This window comes from Lactuca sativa, chromosome 5 (assembly GCF_002870075.4).
Source record: "Lactuca sativa cultivar Salinas chromosome 5, Lsat_Salinas_v11, whole genome shotgun sequence".
Classification (NCBI taxonomy): domain Eukaryota; kingdom Viridiplantae; phylum Streptophyta; class Magnoliopsida; order Asterales; family Asteraceae; genus Lactuca; species Lactuca sativa.
Window position 1 is genome coordinate 180,679,158 of NC_056627.2, and position 22,379 is coordinate 180,701,536.

A 22,379-nucleotide genomic window follows, 5' to 3' on the forward strand; every position below is an offset into this window, starting at 1 on the left:
TAAAGAAGGTTTATTAACACTAGTCAAATGTAAGAGTAAAAGGTTATCTACTCTTGTACATTTGAAATTGGTAAGTTGTGATGTTTTGGATAAAACAGAGACCGACTTAGATAAATTGTGTGAAGTGTTTGTCTTGATAAAGAATCCGCACTATCCCTTGAATATGTGACAAGAGAGTCTTATATGTCAAGAGGACAGTGGGAGTCTTAAAGGTCTTGAAAGTCTCAAGAACTAATCAAGAATAAAACCTAAAGTTCTTCACTAGCACACGACTTAAGGTTTATAACCTATCGTGTTGACATATTCTGTGCCCATTCCAGTTAAAGTTGGCTCTGCATATGAGTTCTTAGAGTTCTCAATTGGTTGCATAACAACTTTGAAGCAATGGCAGGCCCTGTACTGCCAGGTGGCAAGAAGTTAAAATTGCATAAGTTCAGTCCATATGTGTTTGGATTTGTCACTATCCGTATCTTATGACTAAGGTTTTGACAAATTCATATGGGTAGAAACTTATACACCATAAAAATCTAAGTGTCATAAGGTTTCTCTCCGATTAATGAAAATGATGGTGAGGAAACACTTCCACTAAGTAGATTTATAAGAAGATAGTAATCTTTGCATTCTCAAAGTTGTTAGTAGGCACACTAACATGGACTTATGAGAAATAGCAAAGGTCTAAACAATTAAGACTATGATTACGGAATCCCTTTTCATAGTTCTTAAATTATTTACACACTTGTGAGCTATCTAAGATAAGGTGTATGATTTTGATAAAGTCCTATCAACGCAATCTAGTATCAGAAATCTGAACTTTGGTAAAAAAAAAAGTCAATAGCTGATTTCTGAGTACATGTCAAAGCTAGTGGGAGCATAAGTGTTATACTAATAATCATCATGTTAGTGGGAGCATGATAATTATTATAAGTATTGCAAGTTAGAAATGATTATAGAAAACAAAAGTTTCAATTCGTGAGGTTGCAGAGGTTGAAAAAGTTGTTTTGCTATAATTAAGGGAGATGAAATTATACTTCATTTCAATTATGAAAAGCTTAGATTGAGTCTATAATCATTCTAAAGAGCTTATATCGAGATTTTAATCACCTTTAGTCAAGAATATATATATATATATATATATATATATATATATATATATATATGAATTTCATGTTGGATTGGTTCAACTTAAGAAAATTCTATATATTGCGTTCTCAAAATTCGATTATGATTACGACATCCCTTTTCATAGTAAAATTTTGAGAATATGGCAAACAAAAATTATTATGGCAAAAGAATGGTCTAGAACCATGTATTTATGTGAAACATCATGAATCGTGTCCCATTTACTTTGGGTACAAAATCGATTACATATGCTATAATATTTATTCTTTATGAGTTTTCCAAATTCCTTGGGGCATTAAGGAGGAAAATGTCTAGAATTGGATATAACTAAAGTGATTAAGCAATTGTCGAGGACAATCTAAGGTTTACCAAAGATTGGTTGCTCAAGGACAGTTGGAAGTATAGTGTGAATTTTGGAAGGACCATATTGACATAGTCTGAAAAAAGGCAACTCTTGTTCAGAAGTAGTAGTCAAAATGGGAATATAGAGTTGTCTCTATATATAGTAGCAATCTGTGTAAGATTAGAAAGAACTCAGTGCAAGAAGCATGTTCAAAGCAATGCATACTTTGAACATAAGGCTTTATGTCCATGGAGTAGGTCTTCATTGGAATACCCTGTAATGGTTGTTGACGAGTCTTTGTGACTTTGTACACATTCATTGCAAGAGGGTAGAGCATTTAAGTTTAAAGCCTAACAAAGATTTTGATTTGGGAGTGTGAAATTAGAATCATTGAAAGTTTGGTCAATTGGTTTATATCACAAAGTAAGGATCATAGAAAAACATAGAGTGCATACTTGGTGTATGGCAAAGCTATTGTTTAGGAAAACATAGTGTGCATGCTTGGAGCATGGGATACCTAGTGTTTTAATTAAAGTATAAAGTTGATAAAACCGAAACAATGAATAATGAGTAATCAGTATGGTGATAAATAGAAGTGGTCTATTTATATTCATAGGGTTTGATACCATATTATATTAATTTATTCTTGTGTTTCACTTTGCATGTTTTGACTTCCATAATAACTAGGTTATTCTTCCAGAATGACTAAGTTATTTAAACCATCCACAGTCGGTCATATGTTGGAAGTAGATATGAATCAAGACTGTCATGGGTTGGCTTGTAGAGGTCCATGTTAGTGGACAAAGTTGTGCTACAACGCTCATGAGTGCTCATAAGTTATGAGTATTGGATTCAACCCGCGCTCATTTGAATCACTTCATGGATTTTATCACGAGTGATCATGAGACGATAATATCTTATATTCTTCGAACCTAGAGATATGAGTTGTTACTATGAGTTGGTTATACATTGATTGCGCGAAACCGCATTGGTAACTCGATGTTAAAAAACGTGTCTTTGTGTATGATTCAACAAGTAGCAGAACAAGCCATACGAGTCGAAGTTTATCCATTCCTTTTACCTTTGGGATAAAAGCGGTATTTGTGGGCCCCTCGATGATTTAGCGATGACACATGTGAGTGCTTGGCCAAGCCAGGACTGATTTGACTTGTTCAATCAGTCAGTCGTCATAAATCGGAAATCGGGAAACAACAAATGGACATAGAGAATGATTTATAATCCATGTCTCAGTCCATATGATATCTAGAATGGAGGAATATATGATCACTTATCTAATGGACAAGTCATTGACAAAGGTTAGAGATCATCTACAAGGTCAGAGTTCGACGGAAGCTTTTGAGAGCTACCATTGCCAGTTGGTTCTTGAAGTCATACGCAATGATAGTTTTAAACTTATCCAAGTGGGAGACTGTTGGATTAATGTCTAAGTCCATAACTTTAATTGGTAAGACTTGACCCGACCCCGCATGGTCCATTGGGTTGCATGGCATCATGCATTTGGATAGACTATAATGAGAGAAATAACACTTAAGGTTTGTTAATATATTATAAGTTATAATATATTAATAAGATTATTTAATTAGTATTGATCAAGAATTAATTTAGAATTAATTAAGTGATTAAAAGAAGACTAATTAAATATATGGGTTGATTGTGTAAATCCTCCATACTTGTATAGTGGCCTAATGCTCCATGGATTATCAAGTTGGGCTAAAACCCATATGATGCTCCATGGATGCTCTATGATGTATTTGAACCCATGGATCCAAGGAAATGGAAAGCCATGACAATTAGGGTTTACCCTAATTGTAACACTATATAAAGATCACACTCTTGGAAAAATGGGCCACCAAGTGAGGAAGATAAGGGCTAGGCACGCTTGGGGCACTAGGCACTCAAGCTTCTTGAGAACATTCTACATCAAAGAGGTATGTATTCTATCTTGTTATATTCATTGTTTTGTATGCTAGATTAGGATAATACCTTGGATGTTCATATTTGCATGTATAATACAGAAAACATAGATCCAATGTATTTAGGGTTGCATGTACACTTAGGAGTGTTAGAATGCTCAAAACCCAACACATCCATCTTCTGGTGAATTGTTCTACCTGCGATTGTTGTTGTGTCACCGAAAGGGTTGCACCTCTTTTGAAGATCTGCGTACTGTATCTGGTTACCCGCATACAGATCTGCATGTAATGCGCTTGGAATTATAGGGGATGACACCGAGTGGCTTGCTACGTTCAATGAAGCTTTCATATGGACAACAACATTACAGCTCTGTGTTCTTTTATGTAATTTGTTATTATTTTTTGAAGTTACTAATCCAAAGCTTTTGTGGGAAAAAGTATGAAAAAATGTCGGATGACTACATTTATAGATTAAAATCAACATTACCAGATAAGACTTTCTACGCAACAGATGATATAGTTCGTCAGCAATTACTTCATGACTTAGAACACATCCTTCCTCCTTCTGTTCCATCCAGGTCACTTGCCAATTTCAATTTACCGATGTCATCACCTGTTATGCTTACTACCCTCCAGAATCGGCTCCTCCTGGAAGAGATGAGATATGACAAAAAGGTGTTGGCTGATCATCATGCACAATTGCTTCCACAACTAAATACGCAACAGATGACAATCTATGAAAATGTTGTCTCTTCCATTCAAGCTAACAAACAGATTCTCATGTTTGTTTATGGTCATGGGGGTACTGAAAAGACATTTCTTTGGACAACCATTCTGTCATATTTTCGATTGATCGGAGAGATTGTCCTTGTAGTTGCTGTATATGGAATATCATCCTTGCTTTTGCCTTCCGGAACTACAACACATTCGAGGTTTAAGATACCGATTGATCTGACCACCAAAAGATCATGTGATATAAAAAAGGACATCACTAGGAGATCTTATGCAACATACATCACTCATCATATGGGATCAAACACCAATGAGTGATAGGAGGTGCTTTGAGTATCTTGATAGATCTTTACGAGATGTGATCGACTGTGACGATAAGCCATTTGGTGGTATTTCGATTCTTCTCGGTGGTGATTTTCGACAAACATTATCCATTTTGCCAAAAGCCACACGATCTCAAATCATAGATCTTACATTGCCAAATTCATACTTATGGACCCTTTTCCAGCTTCAAATATTGACTCAGAACATGAGACTCCTTTCTTTCGAGAATAACAACGCGTACACACTGTTAACAAGTTTTTTTGCTGAATGGCTACTTCAGATTGGCGAAGGCACACTCGGACGGCCAGATCCAGATGATCCACGAGACACGTCTTGGATCCAAATCCCTTATTCGTTGTTGATACCTCCAACGCATGACTCACTACAACACCTCATAGATTTTGTATATGGAACGAAAATACTTAATGCTCCCACTGCAACCGACCTATCAGCCCGAGCAATTGTTTGTCCAACTAACGAAGTTGCTGAAAATATCAATAGTATGATCTTGAAATTAGTGAACACACATAGCATGATATATAGCAATACGGATGCAATGGAACCGAATGGAAAGCACACATCAAATTTAGAGGGTTTGTACCTTATAGAGTACCTAAATTAATTGACCTTCCCATGAATACCACCACATGCATTGGAACTAAAGCTAAACACGCCTATAATGTTGTTGCGGAATATCAGTCAACGAGATGGCTTATGTAATGGAACCAAACTTATTGTGACACAGTTGTTGCCAGCAGTGATCGAAGCGACTATAATTACAGAGGCATGTATCGGACAACGAGTCTATATTGCGCGCATAAAATTCATCCATAGGCCATTGGATTTACCAGTCTCCTTTCCGGGAAAACAATTCCCTTTTAATTTATGTTATGCAATGACGATCAATAAAAGTCAAGGGCGGTCTCTGAAAATAATTGGTGTTTACCTAACCATATACAAAGAAAAAATATACAAGCAGAAGTTCAAGATTTCAATACTAAAAGCATCATCATCTCTTCCACCTCCACCATTAAACAATGTCATTATTTTTTCATTTAAATGCATTTATATGTTTTATTAACAATATTAATAATACAAGTTCAAAAACTAGTATTCTTATTTATATTTTAATAATAATAATAATAATAATAATAATAATAATAATAAAAGTTTTGTTTGCAGAAAAGTCATAATATTTTTGTTTATAGAAAATACATAATATTTCCGTTTACAGAAAAGTCATAATTTTTTGGGTTAGTTTATGAAATAATCCCAAATTAATTTGGTACCGGTTTCAACCGGTCAAAAATGGTCAAACCGTAAATTTTTGCCGGTTTTCAGGACTTTTCTGTTAATTTTTTTTTTGGACTAAAGTGTAACTTTTCCGTAAATATTAGGATTTTTTAGAAGATTTCTCAAACTATAATTATCAAACGTTAAAAGTTATCCAAATTTTAATACCAAGTGTATCGATTAAGCATCTCAACTGGTAAAAACTTTTTTTTATGCATATTAGTAATGATGAATATGTAATAAGACTTTTCAATTTTGTAAGAATCTGGACCAAACATTTTTTACATATTACAAGTGTCTAGACATTCTAAAAAAACAATATTATGATATTGTATGATGTTGATTTTGGTTTATAAAGTTATATAAATATTTGTTTATTTTTACATGAAGATTAATAAATTATAAATTATATTGATATGACTGTTTCAAATAAATACATCATAATTATTAAATTATATTTATATTTTTACGTATAAGATATATTTTGTTTCAAATAAATAAATCATAATTGTTAAACTATATTCATATTTAATCTTATAAGCTAATTACCAAAAGTATGGATATGAATTATTTATTTTTAAGGATATTTAAGTCAATTTGTTAATATCTAAAAGAGTTTTTTTTTTGTTAAATGTTAGTCTTTAGATTTTGAGCTTTTTGTTTAACCAAAAAACTAAAAGCTCATGCTGCCGAACAAATCTTTTTTTTAGCTTTTTCTAAAAATGTAGAAGCTATAAGCTCCCAAAAGTTGTGTGTCAAACATGTCTGAGCTATAACTAGGCAGCTTGTACAGTTGTCGTTATTATTCAAATAATGTTAAGATATTATAGTTCCGTTTATTTACTAACCAACGAGTCAGCCCGTCCTTTTCCTCGAGGTGTAACATGTCATCCATACCAAGGCAATGCGTCACATCAACATTGCATCACCATTGATTCGTCAGGGTGAAATGGCCTCCCAATAATGTTGTGACTCGCAATGTTGCTCTACAGTTGAAAACCTTATTCATGTTGTGCACATAGAGCGTCACACGGTTTAAATCTTCCTCGTACAAAGCTACACGCCTGTTATGTTGTGTGGACCACAAAGGCTAACATTATACTAGTTGCGTGCACCCCAATGGTACGATCGCATGATCATCAAAGAATCAATATAATGTCTTCATCTCAAAAAGGTCTAACCACCTTTGGATGTCATCCAATCCAGTGGCGGAGCTTATATAGGTCCAGGGGGGATGTGCCCCCACCCTATTTTTTTAATTAGTCCTTATGTATTAAAAAAGTTACATACTATGCCTAAAACGATAAAATTTGACTCCCCCCCCCCCTCTTCAATTTTTATACATATTCTATTTTTGCCCCCCCCCCCCTCCCCAAATCAAAACTTCAAATTCTGTCACTGATTCACTCAAACTTATCAATCCCATTTCTGACTCAATCACGGGAGAGTATTTTCGCGACCTCCTCTTGAAGACCTCCTCTTGAAGGTCTTGTAATTATTAGTTTATTTCCAATATATACCTTCATTTATAACTCTTAAACTTCATGAAATCAAATCTAAATTGATTATGGTGGAGTTTGTGATAAGTGGAAGCTTGTTAAGCTCAAAAAATGGTGGAATCACCTTAATTTGAGATTGTTTCTTTAGATAGTCTTATTATAGTAATTTCATGAAATTAAATGTTAGTAGCACACTGGAAATCATCATCTATCTTGAGGATATTGTTGGATTAAGTGTCTAAGCCCATAACTATGATTGGTATGTACTTGATTTGATTTGTAACATGGTCCTTTTTGGTTGCCTTCACTCATGCAACTTGATAGGACGACTAGTGGATAGAGAGAGTAGGATTTATTATATGAATAATAAATTGGTACTCATAATGATTTTATTAATATATTATAAGATTAATATATTATTTGGAAATCATATTATTAATTGGTGATTAATCAGAAATTAATTTGATATGAGTTTTGGGATTAAAGGGACTGATTAATAATGGAGGGACTGGTTTTGCAAATCATTGATAGTTGTAAAGTTGGGCTGACGGACTCCTATGGGAGGACTGGACGAAATCTATAGGAGACCATATAGAATTCGTCGAAGGCTTCTGTTATGGAGGTTCATGAACAGCTTAAGGCCTAAGCAAGGAAATTATATATATATATATATATATATATATATATATATATATATATATATATATATATTCTAATTAGCTAATAATTTATGAAGATGGAGAGGAAGAGGGAACCAGATTCTATGTCAAGTGTTGAGGGTTCGAGCAAGAGGCCCAAGGTATCTAAGTCTAGATAGAGAGGTCATCAACGTCTGATCCATTATGGCAAATGCGGCAAGGCGTACGAGGGACCATGCAAGGTTGGTGGTTCTAGTCGCTTCAAGTGTAGACGGACATGTCATTATAGCAAGGATTGTTGTAACGTTCGTGTTTATAGGCTAGACATTAATGATGATGTAATAGTCTAGGTCAACCTTTGTAATTTGTTTTAAAATAATAAGATGTGTTATTTAAGTATTATGTATTTTATACTTAATTATTATAATTTAATGAATTAAGGATAAAAATAAGCGTCGAAAATAAATATTAGATAAAATCGATATCTATGAAGAAAGTTGTAGTGGTTGAAACAAGGATTCCGAAGATATAAAGAATACCGAAATCTGAGGTATAACGAAGAAGTTATGACCTGTCGAAGTTTCGCGACAGAACCGACACGACGTTGTATGACGTCAAAAGTGAATTTACGATAAAGTGATTTTTAACCTTAGTGATCTAAACGAAAGTCATGGTATACATGAAACTGAGAGCGTGCATAGAAAGAACGTCCAAATCTAACTTCGTATGAGGAAGTTATGATTTTTCTAAGTTTCAGCTTAGCAGTATGCAACACGAAACTCGAATTTTAGATTGAGTGATTTTTAGCCGAAACAACCTAAATGAGAATCGAAGATCTTGTTGATTGTAGTTAATGGTAAAAAGACAGACGAAAACGGACGTCAGATGAAGTAGTTATGAATTTTTAACAGACATTTCCTGTCCCGACCTGTTAAAAATATAACTTTAAAAATAAAGTCGAAATTAGCCGACGGAGTCTAAACGAAAGTTGTAGAGCATAGTCTCACCTACGCGTGGATATAAAGAACATCAAAAACGAAGCTCGTATGCGATAGTTACGAATTTATGAAGTTTGAAAATTCGGAGTACGCCCAACGTACTCATGTTCACGGTTCGAGATTGGCCACGTAGCCCAACTCTTTCACATGATGGACACGTGTCGTAGACTTGACCTGTCCGGGCTAATCTCTTTGTACGCCCAACGTACTGGTGGAAGAGGCAGTACACCCCACGTACTCTAAAGTTACGCCCAACGTAACTCGAGTATTCATCCCTTATAAACAGTGAACGATGCCAGCCGAATTGATGTTACAATTTTCACTCTTCCCACCTTGTACTATCTTCTATAATGAAAAAATTACCCCTAAGCCTATTATATCATCCTAGTATCATAAACAAGCCCCAGAGAGCCCGAAGATCCCAAGAAAAAGAGTTTTTGAGACGAAACTCTGCCTGCGTGAAGCCCGGTTTTTGGGAAAACATCCTGGTTTTATCGGAAACGATCCTTTTAAGAAACAAAGTGCTGCCCAATTATCATTAAATCATGTGAGTGTATAGTGACTTTCTTCTTACACATAGATATGAAGTAATTTCTATAAAATACGTGTTATGTGTAATTATATTTTTTTTTATTTGAGATGGATGTTGAATAGATGTTTTATACAAATTTTAAACTGTATATGTATTTTTATCTACAAATATGTTGGGTAAAACATTGATAGATGAAATAGTTAATTGTGTGATAAAACGATGAGAGGTCTCGATGTTATTGTTGTTATTGTTGTAGTCATCTAGCGGAGTATAGATGACGACCACGGACCTTTCTAGACAGTCCAGTGGAACGTTAGCAGGTTCACAACCTGTAGGTGTTGGTGAACTAAATGTTTGCTGGTGTACTCCATCCCCCTCATGGTTGCCTTATTTGACATAAATTGTTGAGGAATCCCTAAAGCAGTGTTGTCACCCCGATGAAAATCCTTAGACTAGGTCCCTTGTGATAAGTGTTTAGGGACGTAAAGTGAGGATAGCGGGAACGGGTAATCAGGGTTATTGTTGGTTGATGAAATTAATAAATTTATTGTTGGTTGTTGAAAATCAAGAAATTTATTATTTGTGGGTTGAAAACCCTATATGCTCACCAGGCTCCCAAGTCTGACCCACTCAGCTTTCTCTATCACATATAATGGACCCCAGTCATAGTTAGATGATGATGAGGGATTTTTGGATTATAGTCCGGTAGTTGTAAATAACTGTTGTAAGACTTATAATCTAATGTTTATGCTTTTGGTCTGTATCGGAACATGACATCCCGAGGTTTTGATATATAATAAAAATATATTTCTTTAAGAAATGCTTTGATAAATATTATATTTTGTTTTGGGAATAAATTCTGTAACATATTTTGTAGAATTGCTCTGATTTTATTTTAAAAACATAAACTAAATCGGTATTTTCTGGCCGAGAAATTTGGGGATGTCACAATTGTACTGCTACAACCACCCCGGGATTTGATCTGATTTGCTTTCATTGCAATCAGAGGGGCCACAAGAAGGCTCACTGTTCGAGTTTGGCTGCAACAGGACCGGTGTCGGCACCCGCTCCTGCAACTCTTTAGATTACTGACGGCCGCCAAGGTCGGGCAGATGCGCTTGCAACGAAGAGCAGGGCTTTCTAGCTAATGACAAAGGAGGCACGTGCAACTCCCTATGCGGTGAAGGTTATGTATCTTCTCCTTAACTTTTTATTTATATTGAATTGCTTGCTTATATTTATATGTTTCATACCAGATAGACTGTAGGCCGGTGGGGCGTTGCAGTCAGACTGAAGGCTCTGTATGCATGATGTTGTTGTTGTTATTATGATTATGTGTTGTGTTGGTACTTTGGGGGAACCCACTAAGCGTTTCGCTTACAGTTTTGAGTTATGTTTCAAGTACTTTAGAAGATCGTGGGAAGGTGAAGGCGTGACCGTGCACATCCTCATGTTTTGGACTTATGATTTTGGGAAACATTGATATAGAACATGCTTTAAAAACTATGTTATAAACAATTTGTGATTTGGGGTTGATTTTTAAAAGTTTAATTTTTTCATGATTTTTTTTTATGGATGTTATATATATATATATATATATATATATATATATATATATATATATATACACACACACACACACACTTGTTTTCTCATACATAATACTTCTACTATTATTATTATGTAAAAGTATTATATATATACTTTAACACATATTCCAGACAATAGGCACATATTTCATATATAACTTTCAACATATATTTAATACATTTATTAAATACTTTTATTAAAATCATGTTCGTGAAATGAATATGCACTCACCTGACTTAGGTGGATGACTTGTGATTTGGGAAGTGCTTCGCCTATCACCTTAGCATTTTCCTTTTAAAAGACCTATATATAGATATTACTAAGTCTTAGTCTTACATTTCTCGCGACTCTAATAATGATTGTCTAGACTGTAACGACGTGAAAATTTAAAACAAATTTTTCATTATTAAAATGCATGCTTTTCATAACACTTTGTATAACCATCTCATTTGTTCAATTTTCAAAACATAACTCCGTATTGGATTAATTAACAATCCAGGATCTTCAAACAATACCCTTCCTCTGGTGTGTACAATCAAGTCGGTGTCGTCCCGCTATCCTGAGAAACCTGAAACACATATCACATGACACGGTAAGCACGAAGCTTAGTGAGTTCCCCAAAATACCACATACAACACATATTAACCACTCGAGGCTATAACTTTGTATGGCCCTCTGGTCAGTGTGTCTCAGTGGGACCCTCCAGTCCCATAACTATGTGGACCCTCTAGTCCTAACTATGTGGACCCTGTATCATACATAACACAAATCACATAGAAGTCACATCATACAAAAAGCATACAATATACTTTGTCACATAACTCTAATTACCACTCTAGGTAAAGTATAGTGAGAAGACTCACCTCGTATGATGAATAACTCCTATAGACACCGTTGCTTCGCACCGACCTCTATCTGTGTGCCAAACCCACAATTATCTCAATTAGGAACTAAGTCGAACCTCTCACTTATTAGGTCTAAAGATATACCACATTCGAGCCCATCAATGCCCTAAACCCATTGGGCCTACCAAGGCCCAATAATAAATGGGCTTCCCCGAGGCCCAAACCTCAACCTACATAACAAGCCCAACCCAAGGGACTAAGACATAATTATATTATTTATCTGCTCATAGTCTCAAATACACAAGCCCAAATATTCAGGTGCAACACTTAAGGCCCAACACTAAAGTCTAGCCCAAAAGCATACAGAGAGATTACGCGGGGCGTACCTCCTTGGTATGCTCAACGTACTCAAGCGCGCATGAAACTGATCGGGGACCTCAACTCAGTACGCGGGGTGTACTGGAATTACGCCGCGCGTACTCTAAGTTTTTCTTAATCTAATTTTTGGGTCTTAACTCGTTAAGACCTTAACTCATCTCTTGGATATGGACTTCCTAACATCTCTTACTCTATAAAGTTAACGACTTTAGGCCCTTGCATGGCTGATAAGGTCACAACACATGAAACTCTTACTTTCTTAACTCAAAAATGTACATAACTCATGCATGGGTTGATTCTCATGATTAAGATCTCATTTTTATGGTTCATCTCCACTAAAAACACTTAAAAGGACATGTTATTAAGCTCTGGAGTTCACCAACTCACAAAGTTCCAATATTGGGACATAAAAACCTAAAAATGGACCATACTAAGCATATATCAAAAAGAATGGGAAAGCTTTGAGCTTTATACCTTCAAATGATGCTCTAGCCCCAAGAAAGCTCAGATCCAAGGCCTGGAATTCAACTCCATTATCTTCCATGCTCCTTCTTAACTCCAAAGAGCCCACAATAACACATATAAGCTCAACATGTCCACCCACAAGCTCAAGAACGGATAATAGGGTTTATTGATTGGGGAAGGTGGCCAGAAATGAGACCATCTCATTCTTTAAATAGGGACACTACTCGAATTAGGGTTTTCCCTCAACGCCTAGTACGCCCAGCGTACTAGGTGGTCCTCACGTCCATTCCACGCTCATAGGTACGCTAAGCGTAACCATACTTACGCCCAACGTACCCGATGACACCCATTTCTCAATAAGGACCAAACTTGCCATAACTTCCAAACTATGATAGCTTCTTTGATATATCTCAGATTCCAAAGATCCTCGTATCTACGGAAAGGTGATGAGATGCCCTACGCTTTGGCAACTCGCTGCAACCCGATACCTCCTCATGCCCGATTCGTGGCTCACGAACCCTAATCACAGACAATCTGAAACAGGATGTTACATAGACTCCTCAATAATTCCAATGAATACTGATCTATAACTGATAAGGAACAACTATGTAAGATCATATCAGATGTAGGGTCCGTTTGATATGCAAAATATACTGTTAGGAAATCCCACTTTAAACACCTTACTAAATATAGCTAGACATCATTCTTGTAGGTAGATCAATCGGTATTATGACATGTAACCACTGATAAATATTGTTTATATGTTTATAATAACGATAATGAAATCAAACATAAGTTACACTTGAAGCATGGTAAGTGTATATTAACTTACATGAATTTTAGCGAAATCGAGAAATTACGCAGGTAGAACTTTGACCCAAAAACTCATATTCATCGGGCTCATAGATATCCCAGAGCCCCGCTAAAACGCTCAAGAGTCCGAAAGGTCGAACCTCAAAGATTTGAGAGAGAATATGAGAAAGGTGTAAGGAAATAATGGTTGGAAACGCTTCTATTTATAGGGTTTTATGGCGTGCGCCGCACGCTTATCTCGAGGCAACGCACACTTTTTGGTTACACATCCTACCGAATCATGCCATGTTTCGAGCATGTGTTGGTCCGCGTCACCCATTTTAGAAGCTGCGCGTCGCGCGCCTTTGCGCGACACCCAAAATTTTAATTTTTCTAAAAATCGTATCTTTCTCATATGATCTCCGTTTTTGACGTTCTTTATATCCGCACTTAGCTATCGACAAGTACTATAACTTTACTTTAGACTCATCGACAAATTCTCACTTTATTTTTAAATTTATATTTTTATAGACTTAGACTGTTAAAGTCCGTTTAAAAATTATACATATTTCATACAAATTTCGTTATCGTTTGTCTTTATATAAACATATTCATATTCTCTTAAAATTCTCGTTTACATTGAATTGGTTAATAATCAACTGATTTGAATTTCCATTTATGTGTCCACACAATTGCATTGAAACTTTGAAAAATCATAATTTCCTTATATGAAGTCATATTTGGACGTTCTCTATATGCAGGTTATCTCTTTTACGATTACTATGACTTTCATTTAGATCACTTAGGAAAATAAGTAATTTATCGTGATTCATATTTTACGACACATTTTGCCGTATAGGGTTGAACGCGAAAACTTCGGAACATCATAACTTCTTCGTACAAAATCATTTTTGAGCGTTATTTATATGTACGAAATCCTCGTCATATCTATTACAACTTTGGTTAAGATTATTTATATTAAATAGTCTTCTAGCAAAAAATTATTTTATCGCTCAACGATATTTTTACTTAAAAGGATTATATTGTATAGTCTGCGATGTGCATGACTAATGATTTACCCTATCCGAAGATTCTATTGAATAATATCTTATTATATCTTAAATGTGTAGCCTGAATTTGCATTTGCAGGCATTATATATTTCTAAGGGAATCGCATCGAAGACACAAATAGCAACACTAAAAACTCCACGCAACTACAAACTCAAACCCTAATCGGATTAAGGTTTTTGGACCGATTACACAGCGTGGGGAGAGAGCTAGGCGACGTGAAGATCGAGAACTCTAGGGTTTTCAAGAATTGAGAGCACCACTAAATTTTGGGGGGTTTTCAAATAAAGATTTGATATAAAATGCGATTCCAAGGGTCTCTATTTATAAGGGACAATTTAAACCCTAAGATAATTACTTACCTATTAAGTAATTATCGCTATCTTTGGTAATTAATTGACTTTCATATTCTTACACCTAGACCCTTCTAGATTTATAAGTTTCATTTAATTAATTAAAGACTCAATTAATTAACAAACTAAATCCATATAATTCTTCTCCATCTAGTGTTACTTATATTTGCTATTAAAGAACCATGTCATTATTAAAAATACTACCAAGTAGTTATGACCTTGAAAACTATTTCCAACATGAAGATGGTGAGAGTGATGGTCAAGAGGTGATGAAGAAGAAAATAAAGACAACAAAATGAGGTGGATAATTGAGTAATTTTTTGATTTATTATAACTATAAATTATTAACTAGTAATAGAAAAAGGGGAAAGATAATAGCAAGGATAAAATAGTTATTTTATATATAGAGAGAAATACCCCAATTTATCAAAAACATAAGGACACAATCCATCATTTTTTTCAACCAGGGACCAAAACTGTGAATTTAAACAAACGACAGGGACCATTTCTGTAACTTACCAAAAACTTTAATGTGAGGTGACCGATCATATGATCATGAGGCTTCTCACTGGCCAGTAACCAACTCAGACTTTTTCCCGCGAAGTCGAGTTGAACAGGCGGGAATCCTTGTTTTGAAACCACAGCAACCCCACTGTTCTCAAAACCCCAATTACATCCACCGTCTTGTCTTTCTTCTGCATAAATTTTTTTTGATTCCAGACCGGCAGTCCGCTCCGAAGAAAGAAAATAGTATATGCGAAGAGGAACAGGATAAGAGAAGTGAAGCAGCTACCAACTCAAGCATGAACGCTGGTCCAGATGAAAGTGTAATATTATGTGTTCCTGGTTTCTCTCTTATTTTATTCAAAAAAATCTGCTTGATTGCATTCGCGCACATTTGATCGAACATTATCTCCTTATTTTCCATCTAAATCAGGTACCCTCAAACATGTGCCATCAGTGTCAAACGAACAGGGGACGAATTGTTCGCTGTGAGAACTGCACTAAAAAGCGTTTCTTTGACCCTTACGTGAAAGATGAGTATGTTTTGTCAAAGCAGTTTCTTTCTTTTTTAGTCGATCAACTGATTGAAGGCCTGTTCTTAAAGGGTCATTAGTATAGTTGACTTGTCATACCAGTTTAAACCCTTCACGTTTCCTTTTCATCTTATTCTCTTTGTAGAGAACCTAAAATTAAAGATGAGAAGTTTTCTGAGTGTTGCCCTCTTTGCTGTGATGCTTGCAACTGTATATCTTGTCCACGCAAGGTACAGCTTAAAGCTGTTCGCTGTGACATTTGCGGCTTGATGACTTGCCCCAACAGAGTGCATCCTAAAGTTCGTTCTTGCTGCTTATCTTTTGTTGTAGAACTTATTATTGCTGTTTTACTCATACCCAAAAAAGAAATGCGATACTGAATCTTTATCTGTTGGTGGTTTTAGGTCAAAAAGAAGATTGATTTCAGACCTAATGATGATCAGAAAGTTGGATATTCTATTTATATCCTACATGTGCTTGTTCCAATCTTGAAGCGTCTCAAGGAAGAGCACATAAAGGAAAAAGCAATAGAGTCTGAAATTCGAGGTACTTTTCACCAATCTTCTTAGTGTTCCGACTAACTTCTTAACCTGAACTCTCATTGTTTATCATTTGAACTTAATTTTTATATTTGATCTCGTAATACCTCACATGAACTTGAATCTTTAACATTGCTCTCAATTTGAGAAGTTGGTGTCTTATAATTACATGCCAACAAAGAGTAACATAACAATGTCTTTTGATTCGTTTTTTGGTTGGCCTCTGCATAGATTCTTCATGAAGGATTATGCATATACACAGCTAGTTCTTGGTTTTATATCGAAATTGAGTAAAATAATGTGGAAAGATGGTGAGTTGGAATGATGATGTTGTGAGTTTGCTTACTAAAAGAGTGGTTTGTATGGTTAAGTGGCAATCAGCTATAGGTTTCCCTAAACTTATTTCGTGGGCAGGATGTTCATTAGTTGAGGTACAGTTGAAGAAGGTCGATTGCAAATGGTATAGACACACACACTGGTAAGTCATTAATCATTTTAATGATTGTACAAGTATCTGAGGTTTTTGTTTTATAACGATTTTCCAATTTGGATTGTCACCTGATGTATGCAGCATCTGCTGTAAAACGTCTATTTTTGACTTGCATAGAAGCTGCCCTTCTTGCCAATACGATCTTTGCATTCAATGCTGCTGGGAATTGCGAGATGGCAGCCTTCAAGGAAACAAGGAAGAAGTTATCATTGAGTTTGAAGATCCTGCACCAAAGGAAAAGCAAACTCATGAGTGGAAGTCTCTGGATGATGGCAGAATTCCTTGTCCTCCAAAAAGTATGGGTGGTTGTGGTTGTGGTATTTTAGAGTTGGTTCACATAAAGCCACTTGACAGCGTTTCAAACTTGTTAGATAAAGCACAAAAGCTTTTGAAGACACACAAACTTGAGGAAGATATGAGGGATATGCCTGAGAAATGGTGCACATGCTCTTCAGATGGTGGTGGTCAGCAGTTACGAAAAGCTGCATCTCGTGAAAATTCAAATGACAATTACTTGTATTGTCCACGTGCAATAGACATTAAAACTGGAGTTTTGAAGCATTTTCAATGGCATTGGTCAAAAGGGGAGCCAGTAATAGTCAGCAATGCTCTTGAAACTACACTTGGGTTGAATGCGGAACCCATGGTTATGAGCCGTGCTTTTCATCAGGTTTTTTCATATAAGAGGATGTTCGAAAGCTCTACTAAATTTATTGAGTATAGAGAAAAGTACAAAACAAAGAGCAAGACTCCCAAACACGACATATACATGAAAATGGCTTCCTGTCGTTGTTTAGATTGGTGTGAGGTCGGTTAAACATGAAGACTTCAGTTTTTTGTTAGATTGTTTACCTTGAGTAAGAGATATATTACATGCCTAAACAACTTTTCTCATGACATGCATGCAGATTGATATTACTCTTGAAGAGTTTTTTGCTTGGTATATGGATTATACTTTTGATGACAAAGGGTGGCCTATTTATGAATGGACGGAAGCCTGGCCTCTGGTAAATTTACTTGAAGATCGCTTACGAGTTCTTGGTGTTGAGTTTATCAGTTCCTTGCCCTTTAAAGAGTATACACATCCTCGTGAGGGCTACCTTAATCTTGGAGTGAAGTTGCCTAAAGAATCTTTGAAGCCAGACATGGCTCCTAAAATCTATATAGCTTATGCTATTAATGCTCAAGAATTGGAACGTAGAGACTCTGTAACTAAACTTCATTGCGAGAAGGCTGATGTGGTATGCTTTTTTGTTCATTTTGAATATGCAAAATTCTTTTGCTTGAAATCTTAGGCAGACATTAAGATCATTAGTGTTGGATTTCATTTAGTATCATTGGAACTGAGTTTTGGCATCATTAAGAAGACTTTTGTTAATATATTTTATGGTGACATGCAGGTGAATGTGTTGGTTGATATTCCAACTTTGACCTCCAACCGTAAAAGGATAAATGAATTGAAAAAGAAGCAGAAGGCTCAGGATCAGAAGGAACTTGATATGGATAACACCAAAGATTCTACTTCTGAGAAAGTTGTCTTGAAGAAACAAAAAGAGACACCAGGTAACATTCACTTTTACTTTAATGTTGAAAGAAACTTGTTTGGTTTCTAATGTTGAAGAAAGAAATGACTCTGTAAGTGCGCCTTAGCTGCGGGGTGCAATATAAGTTTTTTACAAAGATGTTCATGTGGAGCAATTCTAATAATCTATCAAATTAAAGTTCAAACTGCTAACATGCTCAACATTCCTAAATTTCACATTGTTTGAAATAATGATATTTCAGGTATTTATGTAGATGGATCTGATCTGGGAGAGGAAGGTGCTGTGTGGGACATATTTAGGAGGGAAGATACTCCTAAACTCCAGGAATATCTCAAAAAACATTTCAGAGAGTTTAAAGATGACTTTGGTCGTCCACTGCAGGAGGTAATTCTTGTTTTTGGTTAATGCTTACTACTAGGAGTTATGTGTTTAGTTCTCCAGATTTAGAAAAAATTCAAGCTTTCATGGTTGGTTATTATTGCGAAGTTAAATATTTTTTCTTCTATTGTATATGACAATAAAAAATTTCACAAACTACCATTGTGATGCATAAGCTGTGAATCAGATAATTTTGAAGCCGAAAAAATAAGTTTTTTATTAGAATTTCTTTTATGTGTAGTGTCAGAATCCTAAATGATAATTTTTTAAATTCTTTCATTCTATGTTTTTTGGTCCAGGTTATACACCCAATTCATGATCAAACATTTTACTTAACCATGGAACATAAACGGAAGCTCAAGGAAGAGTTTGGTTAGTATGCATGTGTAAGGCTCTATATATCAGCTTTCACTGTTATAAAATCTCTGATTATGCTCATTATTTTTTTTGGTTATGATCAGGGATTGAAGCATGGAGTTTTGTCCAAAAGCTTGGAGATGCTGTCTTTATACCTGCTGGATGTGCCCATCAAGTTAGAAATCTAAAGGTTAATAAGTTATCACTAGTTTTTATATTCCTTTTCACTGCATAGATTAGCTCCACTTGATAGCTTTGTTTTATTAAACTGGTCTCTGTATTTTATGTGTTGTGTTAAGTGCATAAATCTTTCTTATTTTAGTTTCTGCAGTCATGTATAAAAGTTGCAGTGAACTTTGTTTCTCCTGAAAACATTGGTGAATGCATTCGGTTGACAGAAGATTTCCGCCTTCTTCCCAAAAATAATTGGGCAAAAGAAGATACGTTGGAGGTAAAGATTCTCTTCTTTATATCTTTTAAATATTAAAATTTTCCATTAATCATTGGTTCCAAAGTTGCACGTACCTTTTAACGAAAAAAATTATTGTTATTTTAATAATTTCGTTTTGCATTAATATTTTATATTTTATTTACTTACGAAAATTAATAAAACTGAAGTTAAGTTGTTGCTTGGTCATCACAACTCTTATGACTTCTACCCATTATAAAGCCTGTCCAACATGTCTAATGTTGGTATGATGTTTTTCATGTATTTCTTTTCAGAATATATATGCTTTTGTGACTTTAATGTATGTGTGGCATCGTTTGGTACAATTTAGAACATAATTTATAAACAACATAAGGGTCAATTAGGCTCCAATTATTGTTATTATTATTATTATTATTATCAGTTTTACTAGTTTCAATTAATGCTGCTAATTACAGGTAAAGAAAATTGCACTTCATGCGTTGGAGGCAGCTGTGGAGGACTTGGAAAATTTGGTTCCCAAGTAAGTTCAAACATTTTCTTAGACTAATTTTATCTCTGCGACTGGTCATAAATAAAACAAAAAGGAAATTAACTGAAATGTAAAGAAAAATATAAACAAAACACTGAACTAGTTGGGTTATTTGATTTACTTTCCAGATGGCATTTTCTTGTTGGTTGGTTTATATATTTTTTGATAAAACTTTTATGGTTATAAGTTGGTTTTCTTAATACACCGTAATTTGTAATTTTTTTCATTATGAATAGAGCCTAGTATTGGCATATTTTGATATACTGTAACAGCTTTTCATTTGTCATCTATTTAGTTTCATATATTCTACGATGAATGTAACATGGCCAATATCTTATTGGTTGGTTTGTGTATTTTGTGATAAAACTTATTTCGTTATAAGTTGGTCTTTACTTTTATTCCAGAAAAACAAAATACACCGAAATTTGTAAATTTTTATCTATTAATAGAACCTAATATTCTCATATGTTTATATACTATCCCAGCTTTCATTTCTCATCTATTAAGTTTCATATATTCTAATATTTTTGGAACCCTCGGTATATCTTGAAAACTCTCAGGGTTTTCTTACTTTTAATCAAGTTCCAAGAACTCAATATTTTAAGAACCCTTAGTATCATGACTGTTTTTTATCAGATATAATTCCCAACAATGATATGACTTGTTCTTGTGCCAAATATTACGAAGGTTTGAAGAAAGTGGAGGCATTAGAAAAAGTTCAAGGACTAGTGAAGAAGGTGACTATTCTGCTTACTCCAACCAAAAAACACCAAAATGAACCAATGTATTAGGTAGATTAGCGTTGACACAACTTACATATTTTTGTATTAAGGATTTGTTAATTACATGGGAAGATATTGGACTAGAGCATTAAAGTCTTTTGAATAGACATGAGAGCACTAGTAAGTTGTATCTCTGGACAAGTCCAATGCACGTCTAACATAGTATAAAATCGGTTATGCAACAAATGTATTATTTACTTGTGCACTTATTGTGGCACATATCTTTGTTGTGTGCTTGGGCATGTGTATGTGCTTTTACATGCTTCTAGTTCATATCATGATACCATGTCTTCGTTGAGCATGTGTATATCATGTTAGAATAATAGGACCGTGATGGTGAGAGTTTTTGGTTTTTGATTTAGATATACAATAACATCATAGTTTATTCAAGGTATGACTATTTTTTTGTATTCTTTTGGGCAAGAGACTTACGCTTTGTGAGTTTTTAGGTGATGGGTTTTAGGTAAAACAAATAAACTAGAAAACAATTCCTAAGTTCACATGCAACCTACTTGGATCTATGTTTTAACTATTGAACATATAACTTTGAATTGCAAAAACAAGAACCCTAGAGGAGGTGACTATTTTCGAAAATAATAAACTAGGGTTAGGAGTTACATACCTTTCAATTGTTATAGCAAACAATTGACAATTCCCTTGATCTTGATCTTGATCTTCTTGGAAGCTTAGCACCACAAGTGTAATGCCTCTAATGGAATTACACCCAAACTAGCAAGAAGGAAAATAGAGGAGAGAGGGGAGGGAGTATGCAATTTTCGGTCAGGGTTTTCTTCCAAAGAAATTAGTGTCATCAAATGTGAACCAGGAGGCTCCTTAAATAGTTGAAGGATCTAGGGTTTAGGGGAAACTCTAGTTATCCTTTGCTTAGGGCCTAAGCAAAACCCAAGGGCCTTATCTTGGACCCCTTGGACGAATTTTCTAGGGTTTCTCTTAGGGTTTTCGTCCACCTCTTTTCAAGGGGGTTCTGGAACCTTCCATTCAACTATCAGTTAATTGCAAACTAATCCCTGTACTTTATAATTAATTCTTTTAGTCCCAAAATTAATTCCAATTAATTTCTGGCTAACAATTAGTTAAACATAATGATTTCTTATTAATATATTAATCTTTTAACATATTAATAAATTCATTTATATTAATTTATTAATTTTATAATAAATTAATATCTCTCCTTTCATAATTTCCTTGTCTGGTTGCTTGGTTTGAGGGCAACCCAAAAGGACTGTGCTGCTATCAATTCAAGTATATACTAATTATAGTTATGGGCTTAGACACCTAATCCAACACTAGGATCTTAGGCCACCTAACTTATACTCCAATATCTTTTTGTGGTTGTTATATAGATATGTAATGGCATCTTGATTGAGAT

At 34.9% G+C, this 22,379-nt stretch overlaps 1 protein-coding gene across 2 annotated transcripts; it reads left to right on the forward strand.

The window, feature by feature from the left end:
- Positions 1 to 15,597: 15,597 nt before the first annotated feature.
- Positions 15,598 to 21,082, forward strand: LOC111897624 (lysine-specific demethylase JMJ25). Of its 2 annotated transcripts, none has more exons than XM_042902252.2 (14): positions 15,598 to 15,730; positions 15,841 to 15,944; positions 16,086 to 16,239; positions 16,345 to 16,486; positions 16,894 to 16,957; positions 17,051 to 17,777; positions 17,878 to 18,210; positions 18,370 to 18,532; positions 18,755 to 18,897; positions 19,191 to 19,263; positions 19,353 to 19,438; positions 19,571 to 19,699; positions 20,134 to 20,198; positions 20,895 to 21,082. In XM_042902252.2, exons 1-14 carry the CDS (start codon positions 15,707 to 15,709, stop codon positions 20,983 to 20,985), a joined length of 2,298 nt encoding a protein of 765 aa, XP_042758186.1. In that variant the 5' UTR covers positions 15,598 to 15,706; the 3' UTR covers positions 20,986 to 21,082. The 2 variants fall into 2 exon arrangements, with proteins under 2 accessions (XP_042758186.1, XP_042758187.1); XM_042902253.2 differs by having other exon boundaries at positions 19,580 to 19,699.
- The last annotated feature ends 1,297 nt before the right edge of the window (positions 21,083 to 22,379 follow it).